Source organism: Radiomyces spectabilis (genome assembly GCF_025331425.1).
Source record: "Radiomyces spectabilis strain NRRL 2753 chromosome Unknown BYT42scaffold_5, whole genome shotgun sequence".
Classification (NCBI taxonomy): Eukaryota; Fungi; Mucoromycota; class Mucoromycetes; order Mucorales; family Radiomycetaceae; genus Radiomyces; species Radiomyces spectabilis.
This window is the reverse complement of record NW_026251930.1, coordinates 229,215-250,152: the sequence shown is the minus strand read 5'-3', so window position 1 is coordinate 250,152 and position 20,938 is coordinate 229,215. Positions and strand designations below refer to the sequence as shown.

The following is a 20,938-nucleotide window of genomic DNA, read 5'->3' as shown; positions in this document are numbered from 1 at the left end:
AATATCTTGACGACATTTAAATCAATCAAATAGCGTACTAACTCATTTTTCTTAATACCCAACATTCCCACATCATTCTAGATCTATCATAACCTTGGGCGGGACGGGACTGAGAGGGTCAATGAGTGCTGCTGCACACATGTTTGGAAATCATGACTGTACGGTATGCCAGTGTATTGACATTAATATACCAAAGTTCCATCAAGAGTCTCGCCCAGGTTATGCCGTATTGAGTTAGGCTTTTGTCTGACGAATGTCACTCAATGTAAGGGTGTGACGTCCAGTAGCAGGTGGCATCCATTGCACAGCGAATGTGCGGCTTGTTATTCCAATACACAGTTCAAGGAAATCTCTGTTCTCTAAAAAAAATTCACCGATCGCTTTATTTTTTTTTATTTTTTTATTTTTTATTTTTTTGAAAAAGAATGCCTTGGGTGGATAGGAGTATTCCTCTTGCAATTGCGACCGAAGCATATATTTTAAGACGAGAACTGTGGTAGAAAAAATAAAGAAGCAACAAACACAGCCGTGTACAATAATGCTTCGGGCAATAATTGTCATCTTGCTATGATGAGAGTCATCTTCTGAAATTTTTAATTGTTATCTTGTAAACCGTTTCCCGATTATTATTAGAAAGATAATGCTGTATCGACCCAGTGTGTCAATACTCGGTTTATTTGCGTTGCACGGACTCTCGTCGACCGCAGCGGCAGCGGCAGTCGACGGTCAATCCGCCGCCTTCACTTCGCCCGTGTATTTAGCCGATGTGGCTGGTCCCACAAATGTACCGGATTTGGCGACGGCTTATCCAGCAGAGCAGCATATTCAGAGCAAATCGTTGAACATCGATTCATACAAGCTGGATCGGTCGAAATACCCGGAACCGTTGAAGCAGCCTCCCACTGACAGTCCGGAGCTGCGAAAAGTAATTGCGTCGTTGGATTGGAGCAAAATACCGGCCATACAGCCGCGCAAAGTCGTGAATTGGGTATTGGACATTAAATCGTACGATGTGAATGCGGATCCCGATTGCTGGTGGTCCAGCAGTCTGTGCAAACGGCCAAAACTGGCTTATCTTCCCGAAGACATCTACATGTGTCCCAACCCCGGCGACTGGGGACTCAATTACGATGATGGGCCTTACCGCGTGTGGTTCCCGCAAAGTCCCACCGATAAAGATTGGGAAGAACCACGTTTTTACAACTTTTTGGTGGAACACGGAAAACAAAAAGCAACTCTTTTCTGTAAGTAGTTCTGCTTTTTTTTTCGCGTGTTATTAAACATTTTCATTGATTGATATGTGGAACTTTTAGTTGTTGGATCCAATGTGATGGCTTTCCCTGCCGCTGCGCAGCGTGCACTGAATGACGGTCATACGATTTGTTCTCATACATGGTCCCATCCGCAAATGACGACGTTGACCAATGAAGAAGTCGTCGGTCAACTCTACTGGACCCAAAAAGCCATCAAAGAGGCTTTGGGTATTACACCCAAATGTTGGCGTCCACCCTACGGTGACGTGGATGATCGCGTACGTGCTATTGCTTGGCAAATGGGAATGCGCACCATCTTGTGGGATCAGGACTCTAATGATTGGAACTTGGTATGTGGAAGCATCAATACGTTTATCAGTCGCATAAAAAAAAGACTAATCAAGAGATTACATAAGTATGGCGGACCTGCTAGAGGCCATTTAACCGCCGAAGTCGTGGACAAGTACTTTGAAAAATGGATCGCAGCACGAGTAAACAATCAAGATAATGAGCATGGTCATATCACGCTGGTAAAATATCAATCCCTTCGCACGCAGGCGGGCAAAACGTTATTTAAATGTCTTTTTTTCTCCGTTACTATGTAGGAGCATGAAAATAGCAATTCTACAGTTTCTATGGCGGAGCGCTGGCTTCCCAAGTTGCAAAAGCATTTCAATGTGATGCCTATCCATCAATGCATCAACGATCCGAAGCCTTACTGGGAAGAAAGTTGGGTATATCCTACTTTAACCGAGGGCGAACCCAACCACGTCTTGCAAGCCACGGCTCGAAAGCCAGGTTTAGAGTCGGCTTCCGCGCCTCAAAATGCGGCGATGAAGTTTGTGTCACCCAGCTGGGGTGTCCCTCTCCTGTTGGTAACATATCTCTGGCAATTACAGTGGTGATCAACCACTCAATAAAAATATGCGCACGTTTATGTCTGTGTATCATTACACAAACGTACACAAACATACACAACATACACAACAACGCAAAATAAGCGACACAACATGCTGCAGTGTTCTGGACCTGTGTCACGCATGTCGGTGAATTCTGTCGCGGTTTAACCCTGGGTTGAAACCTGAATTCTTCTTTACATCCTATTGAAACATCATGAACACCTCTTTGGTAGCGAAACGACTGAGATGTCAAGGTTGGAATTGTGCGAGATGAAATTTTTTGATCAACGCAGTTCGAATCATGAAAGTGTGTATTGCACTTACAGAGCGCGTACAGAAAAACAGAGGAACGTTTTTAAATGAAGTAATGCATGGAACTTTCGGAATCTTTTTTTTTATCAGAAGGCGTGTATTAAAATGGTTGCATGAAAACAAGAAATGGTTGAATAAAAAACAGGAACGAAAATAAAGAAATAAACAACAGAAAATGAACAAGTATAACACGACAAGAATAAACCAACAAAACAAGAAGAACAATGAAGAAGAACAAAATAAAAAGAGACACAAGAATGAGGGATGTGAAGTGAGCCTTATTTATTTAGGCGGGGGCATGGGAGGACGGGCGTTGTAATACGGTTGAGACGGTTGAGACGGCTGAGCAGGCCGCCTTTGCTGTGGGTGATGGAGTTGCTTAGGACCGAAATTTTGGCCGCCTTGAGGACCCCATGGACCTGGAGCCGCGGCGTGAGGTTGAGGAAGTGGTTGCATTCTTGGTGTTGGGTGCTGATTCGACATCACGTGTGGCTGCATCGGTTGCGGATGCATGGGCGGGGCGTGCATAGGTGGGGCATGCATGGGTGGAGGATGATGCGGTTGGGACTGAGGACGGTACGAAGGATAGTATCCCGAGCTGGCCTTTCCAGGCGCTTCTTTGGACGGGTCAAAGTAATGCATGGGTTGCTGATGTTCCGATCGTGTATCGTACGACAGGTTGGACGCCGAATCCGAGTCCATCATGGGTGGATCTGCCAATAAACCACGACGACTGTCATCCTCTTCGGCCACAATGCTGTGCGTCAAATGCGTGGGCCCCAGCTCTCGTAATTTTCGTTCACGTCGTTTCACGGCTCGCACGCGTTTACGTTCGTAATCCTCCCATCGTTTGAGCGGCACTTTGCTGGGATCGAATTCACCATCCTTTTTACCGTGATCTTCGCCTTTGACTTCGCCTGTCACTTTGCGTGTCTCACCCCACGAGAAATCGTCAAAGTGCCAGAAGGAGTACACTGGCAACACAAAATTCCAGATAGGCAAGGCACACAAGTACACCAACATCCACATAAGGTACACCCATTTACGTGTAGTGATGAGAATCAAGAACGCCGGGGAAAATAGCACGATAATCAACAGAATCAACGGGACCGCCATGGTGAAACTGGTGATTTTAGTCGCAGCCATGTTCGCAACCAATACCACGGTCAGTACGATAGCCACGGGCAACGTCAAGGTACCGATAAGATCCATCATGACAACAAACTGCATGGAAAAACAAAAGGTACCACACAGGTTACGCACAAGCACCAATTCGAACAAATTGTGGATAGTAGAATTGATCCATCGACGACGTTGTGACAATAACACCTTGAATTCATCAGGTACAATGGTCTTACAGATCTAATTGCAACCGGAAAAGAAAAAAAAAGTGCCCAGATTAAAAATTCTGCATCCGTGCTTCTTCCAGCGCCGATAAAAATAGAGAAACATGAAAAATTCACGGGCACGGTGGATGATGACTTACTGCTTGTGGGGTGAAAACCATTTTGCGGTAAGGGAAATTACGTAACATAAGGGTCGTCAGGAAACGATCTTCACCGAGAAGCAAGAGATTCTTTTGATGCAAGGTGGTGACAGTGTTTTGCGAGTATTCCTGGACAATTTCCGGTTTGGTGATGATGGGCACCCAATCTCCGTCACCTTTGCGTGCTTTCAGTCTGTACATACTGAAACAACCGGGCAGACATGTCACGCCACCAAACACGGCCTCAAACCCCTTTGCCAAATGATGCGAAATGAAATATTCATAGACCTGGATGGCGGTGACCCACGACCCGCGTTTGTTGGCGATTTTGGTTTCACCGCACAAACCCATGATCAAATTATCGTTCACCATGCAGTTCACGAGCAAGCGGAGCGACGACGCATACACTTTGGTGTCGGCGTCTACCATTAGGACCAATTCAAACATATCCGGTGTAACCCCCATGAGATAATGGATTTTTTGGAAAAGCTCATAGTCCAGCGGGGTCATCCGATCGTTGTAAGTGACGCGACTGAAAAAATTCATCAAGATCAACTGCGAATCGCGTTTGCCTCGATTGCCAGGTTTGGGCTTTCCTTCTTCTTCGGGCGCACCACACTTGACCACCAAAATCATCGGCACCTTGTGTCCTTTGCACACTACATGATCATCGAATGATTTTTTTTGGGTTGTAATAGAGGAGAACAAAAAAAGAAAAATGGGAGGGGAGAGGAGGAGAAATTTCAGTCAGAAAAGATAAGAGCGATTGATTGAAAATGCGATTTCCTAATATGGCATTCACGTTTTGCGGTAAATAAGACACTTACCATAGTGACCAGCATACACTTTAGCGCAGTTGTGTTGTTTGGCGCCTGCAGCCACCGCAATGTACGATTTGGCTTCGGCGAGTTTCATTTCAGGGTTATCAAATGTGATAAGGTCCAGGCACATGTCGGGAGTCGATCGTGTTTCGCCACTGCCCGTGATAATGCCGTCGGCAATGAGAAACAGCAATTTTCGGTCGTCAGGGTATTCCGTGGCGGAGAGTGATTCGACGGTTGCACGGATCCCTTCGGTGTTCTCTGAATAGCAAGTAATTAACATGACTGTGTACAGATCATTGCCTACTTCCACCAATGTTTTCTGTGTCCCCAAGGTTGACCCAGAATCCATTCGTTGTGGTTTCCTAATATCCGACATCTCCATGGTTTGGTTCATCACCGAAGCCGAACGAGGAGCAGGAGGCGGTGTCCGTGACAACTTGCGAGACAGGAACCATGAGAAGATTAAGGCCATGAAAAAACGAGCCAGGACAATAGCCAATACGATGAACAGTGAGCAGAATAATACAATGGAGGCCGTGAAACATCCCGGCGTGGCTTTGTCAATGTGACCCGCACGGTACTTTTGAACCATGCAGTTGATGGAAGCGCGGAGTTCAGAGCGGCGGAAGAAGTTCTTGGTACCGTCACGACCACCTTCGGCAAACGTTTGATTGAGAATCTCACGAATCAGGGTGTCGAGCGGATCGTTGGGAATGGGAACAGGATGGGCATTGATGTAAGGATCCATGTTGAGGACACTGCCGTCAATGACGAAAAAGTTGGTCAAGTTGGATGATGCTAATTGTGTCCAATCGAAACCGACGAGACGAGTAGAATTCTTGAGATTGAGCTGATTCATGGTGGCTTGATTCAGGGGACCGAGTGAGCAACCTTGATAGCCGTTATTAGGGACACAAGGATTGAAGGTGACGGCCGCAAACTGATTTGCCACCGTGTTCCCCGTATCCTGACAAGCGGCCAAATTGGCGCCATGCTGGAAATGGTTGGTGATGTCTGTGCCTGGAATAAGATCAAAGAGATTGATGTGGCCGAGAGTTTCTGTCTCGCTGATATTGAACTGCCATCCTGCGATACCTAACAACGATGCTGAAACACCGCATCCAAGGAAAATAAAAAAAAAGCAAAATCAGGGGAATGGTTTATGTGGGTCGATGCGCATCACGGAAAAAGGAATCAAGGAAAAAGGCAAAAAAAAAAAAAAAAAAAAAAAATAGACGAGTGGTGGAAGATCATGGGGAACAGGGGGGAAACAAGTGCAAAGGGGAAGAAAGGAGGAGGAAGAAAGTAAAGAAAAAAAAGTGACATAGAGAAAGACTGACAGAGAGGGAGAGAGCGAGAAACAGGAATAGAAAGAGAGATAGACATAGATATAAAGATATAGAGATATAAAGAGAGAGAGAGAGATATCAGAGAGAAAAGAGGGATAAGAGACAGATGAAAAAAGGTAGAAACGTCGGCATGGGATAATGGAAAAAGACGAATTGGGGTTTTGGATCCATGCATAAGTAGAATCCAATGCTAGGTGGAAAGAAAAAGAAAGATGTATTCGAAATATGAAAGGACACTTACCACTGTTGATGGTATCATTGTACGAGGCATACATTTGCTGGTTGTTGGATTGATCGGGAGGGCACATGACGGAGCTGAGGCCAATGGTAATAAAGGCGACAAAACCACCCATACAAGCAATGATGAAGCACAAGGTGATTTTCTCGCGCCATGCTTGTTGCATACCTGCATCGGTTTTCCCCATTGCCCGAAGCATGGGAGGAAAAGCCCAAAAGGTGACGATACGAGAGATCAGGACCCAAGGATCAAATAAGCTGCGACTCGTGGCTTGTTTGCCTGTCAGTAGCGGTGGTGGTTCCTGGTATCGATCTGGACGAATCAAAGTACGTCCTCGTTGGATATTATGGCTGGCATTCGCAATACTATTGGCGCCCGGTGCAATGCGTCGCGTAGGCGCTCTACCCAAGGTGGTGGGTTTACGTCCCACCGAAACCCCGTTGCCATTGTAATAGTGGGTATCGACCGAGGAGCTGTATGAATTCTGATGGATCGGCATTGCACCGCCAGTCGGGGGTGCATCGTGTGGAGCCGGCGTCATGGTATCAATATAATGGATGGTCTATCGTTTTATTTCGTTTTTTAATCGTGTTTTCAAAAGGATAGATCGATCAAGGAACGGAGTGTCGACGTAATTCCTTGTGCAAAATAAGGGAACAAAAAAAGGAAAGGCGAACCAAAAATGAATGGATGAACCAAAAGGAAGGGAGGAGGACAAAGGATGACCGAATAAAAAATTGAAAACAGAAAAACTCGGACGGAGGAGAAAACACTGGTATGTCCACGAAAATGAAAGAAAGTAATAAAGAATTCAAGCAAGAAAAGAAGCAAGAAAAAAAGGAAAAGCAACAAAAAGCAAAAAAAAATTTAAAAAAGATGGGCACACAAAAAAAATAAAAAGAGGTCGGTGGATTCCAAAAAAACAATTCAGTCTTCGGGAAACGTTACGTTGAAGCCAGGGGAAGTTTAAAATATACAAAGGCTATTTTTAAACGGCCAAAGCAAGGCCAGAAGGAAAGAAGATCTCATGGACACTTACTGTAGGTAGATTGACTGTCCGCAAATTAGGAATTGGCAAGTTGCACAATCTCATCGTCGCGGGTTCTCTGTTTGTAGCTTTTTTCATTCTCCCCTTATTCTCTCTGAATTCAGGAGTGTCACACAAAACAAGGTTGGAACGCTTTTTTTGCAACTTACAGGTGGTTTCTTTTTTTATTATTATTCTTCTCTGTGATACTCGTCGCATTACTCTGATGGTTCCTTTTTGATTCCACTCAAACGATCCAAATAATCCATATGCGTCATGTTACTTGATAATGCCTCTCTGCTCTTGGAATACAGATTGGGGAAAACCGATTCCGCTTGGATTGTCTATGCATTATCATTGATTTAGCCACACGTCTTTGCTCTTTGTATCAACCCAATTCCATCCCATTTGCCACCAACGGCCCCAGTTAAATGGAACATATCTCCTCCTTACGTGTTCATCATAGTATGCCATGGCTTGCCATGCTTCTTCATCCGCGTTACGCACTGCCATTGAATACAAATTCCGCCGAGCGGTTCCTTCATTGCCTGAGTTTTTGGCAGAAAGCTGCAAAGAAAAATAATAATGTCAGTGTCCAATTGATTCTAGAACGTGATGATCCGCAATATTCTTTGAGGAAGCATAAGAATCTCGGCAGACAGGCAGAAAGACGGAAAGGGATACATCGAAAATTGTCTGTGTATCCTCATTTCATCCCTCACTTCCTTGCTGCGAATTCGTTCACGTAATTAAATTATCTTACCTGTACAGCTTGCGCTTTGGACTGAGAAGGACCGGTTTTCGCTTCTTCTTCTTGTTTCTCCACATCCTGAATACGCTTATTCGCATCTTTATATTTCTGATCAATCTTGTCAATATAAGTGAGACCCGGCCGCATTTGGATCATGGTATTCAGCGGCGTCAAGTGCACTTCATCTGATCAAAGCTCAAGGTGAGTTCTTCCAGTGACTCCTTTGTATCATGCAATCATGACAGATAACGTACTTTCGTGGATCACACCGACCAAATAATTGGTCTGTACAGGAATATTCGTGGAAGTCATGGTAATTTTATCGAGTAATTCTTCTTCTTTGTTCTTGTGCGCAAACCGGCCCATTTTTTCTTCTTCATGTTCCTCCATTCGACGATCGTAGGCGGTCTTGATCGCCTTGTCGTTCATACCCATGGCAAAATCTTCACCTCTTTCGGTACTGTAGTGAGAGGATCGCGTGTTCAGCGGTAGATCGAGTTCTACCATTTTGGCATTGGGTTTCATGCGCGCTGCAGTCGGGCCATTCTTCAAAAAGGGAACATTGCGCAGTGGGTATTGGAACAAGTATAAATGGTCAGCTAAGGTCGTGCTCAAATACACGGGCAATTCCGCCACTAATTCATCGTCGCCTTCATCCAACTCCATATTATCATGTGTCGGTTCCAAGCCCGAGATCCTGGCTTCGCTGTTCGATTGTGATGCGAAATCTGTCATGGCTCTATTCTCGATCGTCTAAAAAGCTAAACGCTCAGGAAGGGGGGATGTAAAAAAAGGACCAACCCACAAAAAATGACCGTCACAAAAATCGTGACAGTGAATGAAAATCAAAAGTCAGTGACCCACAAATGCATGAAAATGGGAATTGTATTAAAGAACATGAAAAGACGGAAAAAGAAAAAAAAAAGGCATGATTATACAGTCTGTCTATGACGAGGGCAAATACTATGAAGCAACGATGAGTCGCGCGTTCGGCTTAATTGAGATTTAAAAATTCGAAATTACCTTGTATGGATTGAGAATATGGTTCGGATCCAGCATGTTCTTCGTCGTCTTCATCAATTGAATCATGACTGGTGACTTGGAGTATCCCAAGAACTCATTCTTGGCCACACCCAAACCATGCTCAGCGCTAATCGATCCCTGATGTTTGGCTATCGTGCCAGTATCAGTACTTGCTATGTTGCGAATACAAAAGACCAGACGAGGTACTTACCAACCCATTCAAAGAGATAGGGTTCTATCAGGGACGACGTCTTTGGGTCAAGACGTTTGGCAGCAATGTTGAGGTGGAGATTACCATCACCCACATGGCCATAAGCGACCACGTCCGTGACAGGAGAGTCTTCCTGGCCATAGACGCCACCATCCTTGAGATGCTGACGCATGTCTTGGACACATTCATAAATCTTGTTCACGGGCATGGAAATATCGTATTTGTATACGGCCGGTTCCTTGCCCATGGCTTCCGTGAAGCCCTCACGCAGACTCCACAGGCTACGAATTTGGGTTTCGTCTTGCGCAACCACACCATCTTGTGCAACCCCATCGGTCATCATTTTTTCAAGATAATTCGTCAATTTCTAAATAACAGGAATTTGGCGCGTTAATCAATCCATATCTGTGAACCTAACAACCTCCGCCACCCACACAAAAGCCTTCCGTTGATCGATACTATAAAAATGCTTACCTCGTCGTCATGGTCCTTATTGGACCCACTAGTTTCAATGAGCACATAGAAGGGGTATTCTTGTTCCATGACCGCTTTGGGAGTGGCGTGCTTCTTGAACATTTGAAGTGCATTGATATCCCAGAATTCAAAAGCTAATGTCGATAGTCCATCATTTTTTTTTCATCGTCAGTAAGTTTTTTTTTTGTTTTTTTTTTTTTTTTAGCCAAGACACTAAAATATTATGCAATTCCTTTACCCGACAAGATCTCCGAGAGTTCACTGCGCGATTGTTTGAACGCTTTCTGCACATCTTCGAATGAATTCAAGCCGAGCATCGCCACGTTGACCGCCTGCAATTGTCACGTATTTAGTATGCTGTTGTCATTTTTCATCCGTTTGCAATAGATAGATGTATCAACCTTTGAACGATGCGGGGTCAAAATGGACACCCCGGTGATTACGCCAATGGTACCCTCCGAACCAATGAATAGTTGCTTCAAATCGTAACCTAACATTTCCATGGAATCCAGCGTGAGCCGTGGGTTTTTTTACGCCTGATTATTCACACTCCGACATCCCCACCTGTGTTATCCTTGCGCAAAGTCGACATATTGTCGAGCACCGTACCGTCCGCCAGTACCTAGTCCACGCACACAACATCAATACAGCGTCATCCCTCCGAGCAAATTATTTAATGCTTACCACTTCCAGACCGAGGACGGTGCCGTGGAGCGAGCCATATCGCAGTAATCGAAGACCGCCGGCATTGGTGGCAATATTACCGCCAATATGACAGCTATCACCGTACACACATCAGACAAAGAAAACATTAAAAATGAAACAAACACCACTGATACGTACCTTCCCTTGGCTCCCAAATCCAGTGGCATCATGTACCCCTTTTCGGCGAGCCAGTTGTCCAAGACTTCCAACACACATCCAGCGTCGGCAGTAAGAATACCCGATACGGAATCGAACCCACGAATTTTGTTCATCGCTTGCAAGCTGAGAACGATTTCATCGAATACAGGGACAGAACCACCCACTAACCCGGTATTACCGCCTTGAGGCACCACTGCAAGTCTGTCATCAAAAGTTGATCCATATTAGTTTTCCAAAGCAACGTAGTGTTATCATCGGATTCGTCAAGGAAGAAAAAAGAAAACCTACTTTTGTTCGTTGCAGTATTTGAGAATATCTGACACTTGCTGGGTGGTCTTGGGTTTCAACACAAGCTGGGATTTACCGCGAAACTTGTTCATCCAGTCCGTGTTGAAAGGAAACAGATCGTCTTCGTTGTTATAGATATAACCGTTGTCGCCTACGACCGACTTAAAAAACTCGACATCTTCTTTGGAAAGCTAATTCAACATGAGAAAATATGAGCAACATGGCGGCTAGTTCAGTTTTCCTGGGAAGAAGCAAGATGGAGATTACCTTTTTGAAATGATCGTGACGAACGTAACCGGGGAACTTGTCGACGGTGTACTCGACGGTTTTCTGGTTTTTGGTGGTGTTTGCATAATACCGCGTAGCTTGGATAAGCGGCATAGCTAGACGAGGCGAATGGCGGACCATAACGGGTTTGGCAGTAGCAGCGAAAGCTCTGGCGGAGCTAGTCGCCATCGTGCGAAGACGAGCCAAGGTAGACATTTTGGTATAGAGTAGTGTGAGAAGAAGAACCTTATTGGAGGTCCGACTGCACGGTTCTCCTTCTTCTTTCGATTATGGACGTGACGTGTTCTATCACCTAGCGTCATCCATCTTTTTTTTTTTTTTTTCGGTCACCGAGATGAAATATGCCATCCATGCCGCTCAGCGCCGTTGCAAAATAATAATAAAAATAAAAAGCCACCAAGAGCGTAAACTATGAAATGTCATCCATTTTCTCCCAACGAATCCATCAAGTAAGCTTCCTCTGTCAAAAAGTTATCAGGAACGCTCTGCAAACGGCGAGAAAATCATGAAACCCCTTTGCTGACACTGTTGCTGTAATAGAAAATCAAATATTTGGTTTTGGAATGATCGGATCATTTGAACAAGGTAGCAAATCTTTTTTCTTTCGTGTTATTATTATTATAGTCGAGCTAGACGATGATAGGTTGATAATCAATCGAATTCTGGTCTTTTGCGTGCATTGGTTATAATAAATGATCATGATGTTGGGGATTGGCACAAAAGATTACAGGACCCATTCCCACTGGTTGCACCGTTTTTTCAATTCCATTTCCCATCTTCCCGCGGACAAAGTATTGATGATCTCTTCCGAAGGTGCGCGTGACTCATTTTTTACCTGGATCACTTCCTGCACCGTTCTCCAATCCAAACACATATTCCCCAGACGAAACACATTCAAACAATGTATCCTTAACAGCCAATTGCTTACATACTGTGGCCGCCTCAAATGAAGGTCGCCCCCTTGCCAAATCGTCAACTGCCTCAAATTGCATAATTCCATGATCCTATCTGCCGTTTCCGGAATGATCTCCACCGTGTACAAGTGCAATTCTCGTAACCGTGGTAAATGATGTTTCGAGAGTCCCCCGAGCCAGTTCCGTTCCTTTGTTTCACTCTCTCTCTCTAACGCCGGCCGTAGACGTAACTCCAATATCTCCAGGGCCGAGGAGGCCTCCAGCAGCGTTGTCAAGCCAGACGCGGTGATGGTGGGAAAGCACAAGCGCAGTTCGATGAGATGGGAAAAAGTGGCCAGGTGTCTCAAACCTTGATCGGAAACGAGGAGATCGTGCTCTGTACGGTTACCCGTCACACTCAGTCTGCGCGGTGGCGTTGACTGGACATGGGACGATGACACGGATAACCGACCGACTTTGGCCGACATGGGCGTGGACCCGTATTTGGAACCTGGGTTGGGGGCCGGGATAGATGCGTAATTTTCAGGCGGATGTCGGCCATTGGTTTTGGCGGACGGAGGTAACATTTTTGGGTAAATCTCCATTTTCGGCGACATGTCGAGGCGTCGAAGCGTGGAGCATAAGTTGAACACTACCGTATCCAGATGGCCTGTGCGTAAACAGGTTAAACGAAAATCGTCCAACGCGAAACGTCCAACCACACGCGCAATACTGGGTATCAGACTCGGTTCAGTGCAGGAAAGATGAAGACATCGTAGCCCGTGCCCGTACTGCTGTAGACACAGTAGGGTTAAGTTGGTCAAATCAATGTTTAACATTTTCAAACTGGTCAGTCGCCGCCCCACGGACCGCAACAACGTTTGAAAGGCCGGCTGGCTGATGTTACAGGAGGAGATATTCAGATGGCGTAAATTATTGGCGGATTTGAGAGCGCGGCACGATTCCACGCTGAGATGCTGATGCTGGAGCGATAAATATTGCAGAAACCGGGTATATTGAATAACAGTCCGCAACACGGTATCGGGAAGGCATAAACTGCGGTGCGGCTGTTTGGATAAATCCATCGACAACGACGACAGATTATGCGATGGTCGTAGTTGATACAGATGCTCTCGTTGTTCGAAAAATTGTCGGCCGTGACTCGAGTAACAGTCCAAAGAAAGGTGGGTGAGGTGGGGTAGTGTGGTCACGACGGTCAGAATAGCTTCCGGCGATAAATGGCGACATCCGCTAATGTTGAGGTGTTGAATGGTGCGCACACACGGCTCGGTAGGAGGCCGGTAGTTTTGGTAGCTGACAATAGGTAAAGAGTGTCTGCGCAGAAACGAGAGCAGCGTCACATTGGTCAAGGTTTCGTGATAGGGCGACAAGTCCAACGGGGACCAGCACCAAGGTTCCGTTTGTAACAGCGAATGAAACAAGGTACATGTGTTGGAAAGTCGGCATTTGTCGCGGACATCATCCAACTCATTTACAATTCGCAGTAAAAGTTCAGTAGGCAGCCCAGTCAACATGGGTAAAAAATATGCAAACAAAAAAAAAGATACCAATGCGCTCTAAAGCACCAAGGCACGTCATGGTTTTTCATGCAACCATGGCAAAAAAATCGTCAACGTTACGCACACCAAAAAACCAACCATTTTTTCGGAATCGTTCCCATCAACGCTATTTTTTTTCGTATTTTCATTTTCCGTTGTCAGCATACCCTATAAATTTTTCCCCTCTCTCTGTTTAAGATACAAAGAAACCAAATCCGCTCTTGAGGGACTTATTTCATACTCCTCTTCCATTTATCCCTTTGTCTCTCTTCGTCTCTGAATATCCAGGACATCGATGGCAGTCTACAATGGAATTGTCACGTTGATTGGTATTGTTGTGGAGAACATTGACGAAAAATGACCTCAAATGGTTTCCTCGGAAGAAACACGTGTTCCATTCAGCCTTGATTATGGAAAAACAGGTGGTAGCGGATTTGACTGTGCTTTTTTCCATGTTGTTCTTCCCGGTGTTTGAGATTCAGAGCTTGTTTTCCTTTGTAGGGCGATCCCCCTCAATCGGCGATTCAAACCAACGTGGAAAAAGATCCCCCTTCGGAGACCCAAATTTTAGAATATTTCGAAACATCACTTGTCAAAACGTGCTGAATGGTATTTTCTCCATATTTTTTGCTGCCAAGATGTTCTAGTAGTGATCAGCATATGTTTTGACAATCACACATTCTCAAAAACCATTACTCAACGACCATGTGCTTATTGATGATGTTATGGGACAAGAATTGACGCATGAATGCATACAAATGCATCCGTCCGTTCTTCCGTGCCCATAAATAACATGGTATCAAAATAAACTATGACTCTGTTTGAAAGCAATCAAATAAATTTAGCATTAGGCCCGTGAAAACCTTGTTAGTTCGCCGCTGGAGAATGAAAATCATGGTCCTGTTCCCCATGAACTGATTCGTGTCCATAGAAATTCGCCAGGAAACATAATCAGTGGTGGTGTGTTGAAATTATCTAAGTTACAGGTTGACACGTACCGAATCAAATCCCGCGCTCCGGTCCGGGAAACAGGACCCGTCCCTCAGATCAGAAACACTTCCTTAGAGCATACACCTGGCCTAGGCTTTGGTTTATGGCACGAGAAACAAGGGTACTTTTTCTATCGGAGTGACACCTCACCCTTAATTTTTTTTTTCTTTTTCATTTGCTTATAAAATCAAAGGTTTTTTTCTTTCAAAGCCGAGGTTTCTCTAGTTATCCATAGATCGCACTGCTGGATCAGTCCCTATACACTTATATCATATTACACAATGCATTCCTCCCTTTTTATCTTTGGCCTCGTCTTTCTTGTGGCCACCCTCGTTCAGGCATTACCCATAAACAAGAGAGATGGTTCCCTCTACGGCGTAACGTAAGTAACATAACCGATCCATCGTGTACCGGGCGTTGGAATTCTCATGTGTATGTATCATCTTTGCTAATCGATTTCTCGTTTCTGAAACAGTTATACCGGATTGAACCCTGATGGCAGCTGCCAAAGCCCTGCCCAGGTCCTCAAGAGCATGCAAACCTTCAAGAAGCATGGTATCATGAATGTTCGCACGTATTCTCAAGAGTGTGATCAGTTGCCTCATATCCTCGACGCAATGCAGAAGACCGATCCCGCCATGACAGTGCTGGCCGCTGTTTGGATCGAAGGTTCGGACCGGGATGAAAAAGAAATCAAGCAATTGCAAAAGGTGCTGGAATCGGGCAAGAACCGTCACGCTATCCGTGGTATTACCGTTGGCAACGAAGTGGTCTTCAAAAACCACATGGATCCTGGTTCGCTTGTGGAAAAGATGAAGACTGTCAAGGGAATCGCAAGCAAATACGGCATCAAGGTTGGCACTGTCGAAACTGCTGATACCTACACTGATGAATTGATCGATGCCTCGGATCTTGTTGTGGTGAACATCCATCCTTTCTTCCAACCCGTTAAAATCTCTGACGCCGCCGACGCATTCGTTAAACAATACAATGCATTCAAGAAGAAGGCTCACGGTAAAGAAGTTCTTGTTGGTGAGACTGGCTGGCCTTCGGCCGGAGATAGCAATGGTCCTGCTGTTCCCAGTGTGGAAAACATGGCCACCTATGTTAACGGTATTACAAAGACGGATATCCCCTACTACTTCTTTGAAGCTCAAGATGCCAGCTGGAAGGGCGATGGTCATCTTTCCGTGGAACCTCACTGGGGTCTGGAAAACCATAGCGGCAACTTCAAGTTCGCTACATAGATATTTTTTTTTCTTTTTCAAAAGTGCTGGTTTCTTGAGAAAAAAGAATAAAAAGAGTTTCAATAAACTGTACTGATTGGACAAGATATTTTTTGTACGCATTTTTTTTTCTTGGGATGTGGCCATCTTTTTTTATGGTGATGAGCTGCGAACGGGCGATATGGTTTCTTTGTGCAACGCTGAGTGAAAAATGGACATGTCGAGCATTTCCTATTTCTGATGATCTGTCTGCCATTGTGTTTAGTCTGTACCACTTTTGATATTAACTGAAGCCAACAAAAACAAGCGGATGGATAACTCGCATCACCTCTTTCATCCTCTTTTTACACTTGCACTCCTCGTTTCCCATCGTCCTTCCTTTTTTCGTTTTTCGAATTCCTTCTTTGTGTGAAAGAGACCCTTTTAATATGTACTTATTGCGTTTCTTGTTCCTTGTTACGCTTGGTGCGTTGATGGCCACCGCCCAAATGGGCCCTGAAATTACAAATCCCAAGCGCAACGCGACGATTAACGCCGGCGAGAAAATCAACATCGATTTTGAATATCAGAACCTTGGCACGGGCGAATACTCGGTAGATATTTCGCTTTGGTTGGATCCTTCCTTTGAGACCTTGCTGCAAAACATCACCACCAATCACGAAATCGACAGTGGGAATTCCACGGGCGTTCATCTCGACATGACCCAGAATGCCACTTACGAATGGAAAGTCCCGCACGGTCTGAACGACACCGTCTACTTGACCGTCACCGAGTATGTGCAGACCACCGCCTTCAAGAACCTCCGCGTCCATTCTGCCCCGGTCATGTTGCACTTTAGCGCCGGTACTATCCACTTGCCAACCCATCACGTAGGCTTATTGCTTCTTGGTCTGGTTATCTTTGTCTTTTCCTCCCTCTAGCTTCCTTCATCGGCTCTCCTTTTTCTCTTATTTTTTTACTTATTTATTGTAATAAAGTGAATCATTAGTTACTACATGTTAGTTGCAGCCTTGCTCTCCACGTACGACATGGCTTAAGAAGGCGACATGGATCACAAAATCAGCGTTCAATAATTGATGGCGGGAAGGCAAAAAGATTGTGATACGGCATTCAGGCATCTATTTTCCTCTACATCAGAGCATATGTGGCCGTCCCTTCCCACCATTAATGTATTTTTCAGTGATGAAAAGACCAGGCACGATGGTAACCAGAGTTCCTGAAAGAACAGGCTGTCTCACCCTCTGAGATTTCTCTTGTATGGTGTCACGTCAATTTTCAATAAAAAAGTGTCACCAGAAAATTCAATGTGCCAAATTCAACAAGGTAGAATCCAAAAATAGATCAATGACATATGAAATGCCCACAGTGCCCAAAAAATAATCAAACTATCTCGCGTTTATTCGCATCAGGTTCAATCCTCAACGAAGAGTAAGCTTTTTTTTTTTTTTTGGTGGTGGTGTGACATGCGATTATGGACCGCTTCAGTGTTGGAACAAAAATTCATCCGATGTCCTCCCAACTTATCAGCCAGATTGCATAACGGATATCATGCAGATGATCGAACGATCTGTTTTTTCCATTGATTTGCATGTGAATATTTTATTTCAATGGACGGATAAATGCCATAATTTCATCCGTTCACAACATTTCTGATCGTCGTCGTCATATCGATGAAACAAAAAATTCAATGCACGGCTAACACATAAAAAAAAATTAGGGCTGATTTCATTTCCTGACGATCCGGAGATCAACTGATTGCGATATTTCATTCTAATAGTAAGGATGTAATTGACGTTTTATTAGGCCATTTCACTTTATTACTTGCAGCCGTTTGCAGAAAAGACGTCGCATAGAAGTACGTTCTTCACAGATCGAAAATAGTTGTCGGAGATTCCATATTTGGGCAAGTGTACGAAGATCTTTTTTTTTTCTGTCTCAGTCTCATCCACCAATGAAATGTTTCCGAGAATGTATAGTGAGAAGCTTTCATTCGGGTGGTGTTGTATCGTTGTCGATCTAATAAAAATAATTGAGCAATCACTGGTCGAGCAGCATTTTATTTCTGCTAAACTCCCAAAATTTTCAGAGTTAATTTTACATTGAGCCACTTATAAACGCGCTGTGTGTTTACAAGCAGTAGGAAGTTTTGAACACTTGAAAAGGGCAATGTATCAGCTTTGGTTTAGAAACTGTCTGATTGCGTGCTATTCCTATGACAGCAGTTCCCACGGATAACCGTCTTCGTTGTGATTTTTTTTTCGCCTTGGCTAAAAATAAGACACACTTCAACCGAGACATGCATGCATCAGGAGTGGGTTTACGAATTTTGTTTAGCGACGCTTGAAAGCTTTTTTTTTTTTTTTCATGAGCAGGATTACAAAGTTCTTCCTTTGTTAGATAAGAACAATGACCGTTTTTTTGTGGTTATCAGATATACTGAACTTCATGCCCCTACGCAGATTAAAGGTAAGACAACAGTCGAATGATTATAGCCACAAATCGAGGTTTATCATTGGCTCCCTCATAATAGGCTGGCCTTTCTTTTGGCAAGTCTCAGGATAAAAAATGCCTGTGCAAGTGGTCGTTGTTGGTGTGCGCCTTGTCTTGATTTGTTCCACGTGGCTTTTCGTTCCTTGACCGGCCTGTCCGAAGTTAAGTTTAAGAACCAATTTCAGCGACAAATGAAAAAAGAAAATAGCTTAGAAACATAGCACAATTCACTTGTACATCATAGTTAGTTATAGTTGCTTGATATGCATAGTTTTAAGTGAACACGTTATCTGTTCATTATCAGGCTAACCTTTCTACATGGTCTGTCAAAACTCCGTCAACTCCTCGCCATTGCGATTCCTGTCATTTATACAGATCTATTATAGTTTACTGAAATAGAATGTCTCTAATGATTTGGCGTATTGTTGGATTGTATTACTAGGTCTTAAAAACGTCTTTTGGGCCGCAAGGTACTGAAAGTTATGAACAATTACGCCAGTATAAAGTACTTCGCTTCATCACCGTTGATTATCTTGTTAGATAAAAGTGAAAATAGGTTACTCTTGTGCACATATATAAGATATTTCCATCTTCATAAAATTCTGTTTACAGAGTGATTGGGCTAATAGACATCATTATGAGATATTGGACAGAGGCAACAGAAACGCATAAATGGAGTTTGAAAATCGCAATCGTCACAGCAGCAAATCCCATCAATGCTCCGCTTTTCACGCATTATCAGCATTTTCTTTGTTCCCTACTTGGTGCCTTTTTACGACTTGGCGCTATTGTATCGCAATTGATCATGAGCCAACGACAACCGACGCTATATACCCAGTTATCCACCGCTAATTTTGCTGAGCCTGATTCTGATTCGGACGATGCCAGCGATGCTCACGAAGCAGCCATTGTGCCATTGTCCACTCGTCCTTCCCAGCCAACCACGGTACGAGTGACTCGGCCCACCGCACCGGCTGATTTTATGTTGCAAAGACAACCGTCCTCACAAAAAGATCTTTTGGATCTCGCATTTCGGTGAGTGGGCCAATCGCGTCGCCCGATAAATAACCACCCGTGTGACCATTAACCAACGGAATTGTCTATGTAGACCGGCCGCGCTGAATACGCGAGTGACATGCCAAATCTGTCGTTCCCGAGAAGGATTGGATAAATTGCATCCGCAGTATCAGCTTTTTATTGAACATATAGCGACGGGTGAAATGCAGCATATCATGACGGCCCGAAAGGAAAGAAAAAGTCAAACCAGCTATTACACTATCACAGGAGTCGTCCATGACGATAACGCAGCTCCTCAATCCATCGTTCTCGGTAAAGTGAGGCAAGTCGCTTGATCAACGATACCCGTCAATGTTTTGATTATGGGAACTGACTTGGTTTTCCTTGGTGAAATGATAGATCGAATTTCCTGGGCACTACGTTTGTCATTTATTCCCATGGTCGCAATCCCCTGAAAAGAGAAGATGTGACGGGCAAAAAAGGGGAGCTCCCCATTCGCGAAGAATTAGGGGCTGTTCTTTATGTGAGTTCATACGTGCCCTGGGTTTACGGATGGGGGAATTGTTGGGTGTTCTTGGTTCTTAATACGTACTTTTCATGTGGCTCCTAGGATCCCAATATTCTCGGCTTCAAAGGACCTCGAAAGATGACCATTCTTATGCATACACTGACCCGCGATGGCAAGCGAGCTGAATTTCGACCCACCACAGTAAGTTACTTGATGACCCCCTTCCACTGCTTTGTCTGCAGTATAGTTACTAAGAGAAAACCGGAACGACCCCTTCCCCCCAAAAAAATAAGGAGTCGGAAACCTTACTTGGAAAATATCGGGATGGTACGGCGCGAGATTTGTTAGTTTTGCATAATAAGAGCCCTCAATGGAACGAAGGTAGGAGAATCATGGACGTTCTTTATTTACTGATGCGGTGGTACTTTATCTCACATTCTCGTTATCAGAAACTCAGTCATTTGTGCTAAACTTTAATGGCCGTGTCACTCAAGCATCGGTCAAAAACTTTCAGATCGTGCATGACAACGATCGTAAGTGATATTATTCACATCAGCACATGTATCCGTGAACTCACTGTCTTTCATTAGTGGATTACATTGTCATGCAATTTGGTCGTATCGAGCGTGATCATTTCACCATGGATTACAAATACCCGATTTGCTTACTACAAGCTTTCGCTATTGCATTGACCTCATTTGACGCCAAGCTGGCATGTGAGTAGCCATGAAAAAATAATACAAATAATGCAATAAAAAAAGGAATAGCGACAAATATGAAAAAGTTGACTCGTTGATTTGATTTTCATTTCGGATGATCAAAATGTCGCCTCCTAAATATCATTATCCTTGGTCGTCACTGGGATGACCAGATCTTCATTGGCAAGCACGCTACGGTATCATCGTCCTGTCTTCAGACGTTAATTCGACGTGGTAATGAAAATGCAGTAAAGAATTTCATTCCACTGT

The 20,938-nt window shown here is 44.3% G+C and overlaps 9 protein-coding genes across 9 annotated transcripts; 5 read left to right on the top strand and 4 right to left on the bottom strand.

Annotated features, from left to right (window-relative positions):
• Nucleotides 1-640: 640 nt before the first annotated feature.
• Nucleotides 641-2,344, top strand: BYT42DRAFT_634051 (uncharacterized protein; the record flags this gene model as incomplete). The annotated part of the gene is made up of 4 exons (XM_051572475.1): nucleotides 641-1,244; nucleotides 1,314-1,603; nucleotides 1,670-1,705; nucleotides 1,859-2,344. 4 exons carry the CDS (start codon nucleotides 641-643, stop codon nucleotides 2,156-2,158), a joined length of 1,230 nt encoding a protein of 409 aa, XP_051424251.1. The 3' UTR covers nucleotides 2,159-2,344.
• Nucleotides 2,345-2,746: 402 nt separating this feature from the next.
• On the bottom strand, nucleotides 2,747-6,902 carry BYT42DRAFT_495104 (chitin synthase-domain-containing protein; the record flags this gene model as incomplete). Its single annotated transcript, XM_051564342.1, has 4 exons — nucleotides 2,747-3,826; nucleotides 3,951-4,609; nucleotides 4,778-5,881; nucleotides 6,365-6,902. 4 exons carry the CDS (start codon nucleotides 6,900-6,902, stop codon nucleotides 2,747-2,749), a joined length of 3,381 nt encoding a protein of 1,126 aa, XP_051424250.1.
• A 502-nt stretch (nucleotides 6,903-7,404) lies between these two features.
• BYT42DRAFT_564789 (DNA-directed RNA polymerase III subunit Rpc5) lies at nucleotides 7,405-8,903 on the bottom strand. The gene is made up of 4 exons (XM_051567788.1): nucleotides 8,394-8,903; nucleotides 8,152-8,324; nucleotides 7,842-7,955; nucleotides 7,405-7,732 (listed from the first exon to the last, which is right to left on the bottom strand). The coding sequence occupies exons 1-4, from the start codon at nucleotides 8,872-8,874 to the stop codon at nucleotides 7,607-7,609; spliced, it is 894 nt and encodes a 297-aa protein (XP_051424249.1). The 5' UTR covers nucleotides 8,875-8,903; the 3' UTR covers nucleotides 7,405-7,606.
• A 241-nt stretch (nucleotides 8,904-9,144) lies between these two features.
• Nucleotides 9,145-11,380, bottom strand: BYT42DRAFT_494162 (uncharacterized protein; the record flags this gene model as incomplete). Its single annotated transcript, XM_051564281.1, has 10 exons — nucleotides 9,145-9,311; nucleotides 9,374-9,740; nucleotides 9,848-9,981; nucleotides 10,086-10,179; nucleotides 10,249-10,337; nucleotides 10,412-10,469; nucleotides 10,532-10,625; nucleotides 10,691-10,912; nucleotides 11,000-11,190; nucleotides 11,267-11,380. 10 exons carry the CDS (start codon nucleotides 11,378-11,380, stop codon nucleotides 9,145-9,147), a joined length of 1,530 nt encoding a protein of 509 aa, XP_051424248.1.
• A 333-nt stretch (nucleotides 11,381-11,713) lies between these two features.
• Nucleotides 11,714-13,854, bottom strand: BYT42DRAFT_564787 (uncharacterized protein). The gene is made up of 2 exons (XM_051567787.1): nucleotides 11,828-13,854; nucleotides 11,714-11,736 (listed from the first exon to the last, which is right to left on the bottom strand). Exon 1 carries the CDS (start codon nucleotides 13,713-13,715, stop codon nucleotides 12,012-12,014), a length of 1,704 nt encoding a protein of 567 aa, XP_051424247.1. The 5' UTR covers nucleotides 13,716-13,854; the 3' UTR covers nucleotides 11,714-11,736; nucleotides 11,828-12,011.
• A 1,156-nt stretch (nucleotides 13,855-15,010) lies between these two features.
• BYT42DRAFT_494139 (glycoside hydrolase superfamily) lies at nucleotides 15,011-15,976 on the top strand (the record flags this gene model as incomplete). The annotated part of the gene is made up of 2 exons (XM_051564280.1): nucleotides 15,011-15,111; nucleotides 15,205-15,976. 2 exons carry the CDS (start codon nucleotides 15,011-15,013, stop codon nucleotides 15,974-15,976), a joined length of 873 nt encoding a protein of 290 aa, XP_051424246.1.
• Nucleotides 15,977-16,283: 307 nt separating this feature from the next.
• On the top strand, nucleotides 16,284-16,887 carry BYT42DRAFT_564785 (uncharacterized protein). Its single transcript, XM_051567786.1, has one exon. It carries the CDS (start codon nucleotides 16,384-16,386, stop codon nucleotides 16,873-16,875), a length of 492 nt encoding a protein of 163 aa, XP_051424245.1. The 5' UTR covers nucleotides 16,284-16,383; the 3' UTR covers nucleotides 16,876-16,887.
• Nucleotides 16,888-19,250: 2,363 nt separating this feature from the next.
• BYT42DRAFT_495151 (uncharacterized protein) lies at nucleotides 19,251-19,797 on the top strand (the record flags this gene model as incomplete). Its single annotated transcript, XM_051564346.1, has 2 exons — nucleotides 19,251-19,480; nucleotides 19,554-19,797. 2 exons carry the CDS (start codon nucleotides 19,251-19,253, stop codon nucleotides 19,795-19,797), a joined length of 474 nt encoding a protein of 157 aa, XP_051424244.1.
• Nucleotides 19,798-20,275: 478 nt separating this feature from the next.
• BYT42DRAFT_494133 (tubby C-terminal-like domain-containing protein) lies at nucleotides 20,276-20,694 on the top strand (the record flags this gene model as incomplete). The annotated part of the gene is made up of 3 exons (XM_051564278.1): nucleotides 20,276-20,351; nucleotides 20,420-20,503; nucleotides 20,561-20,694. Coding segments are annotated over 3 exons (294 nt in total), but the record flags the coding sequence as incomplete, so codon positions are not given.
• Between the last annotated feature and the right edge of the window lie 244 nt (nucleotides 20,695-20,938).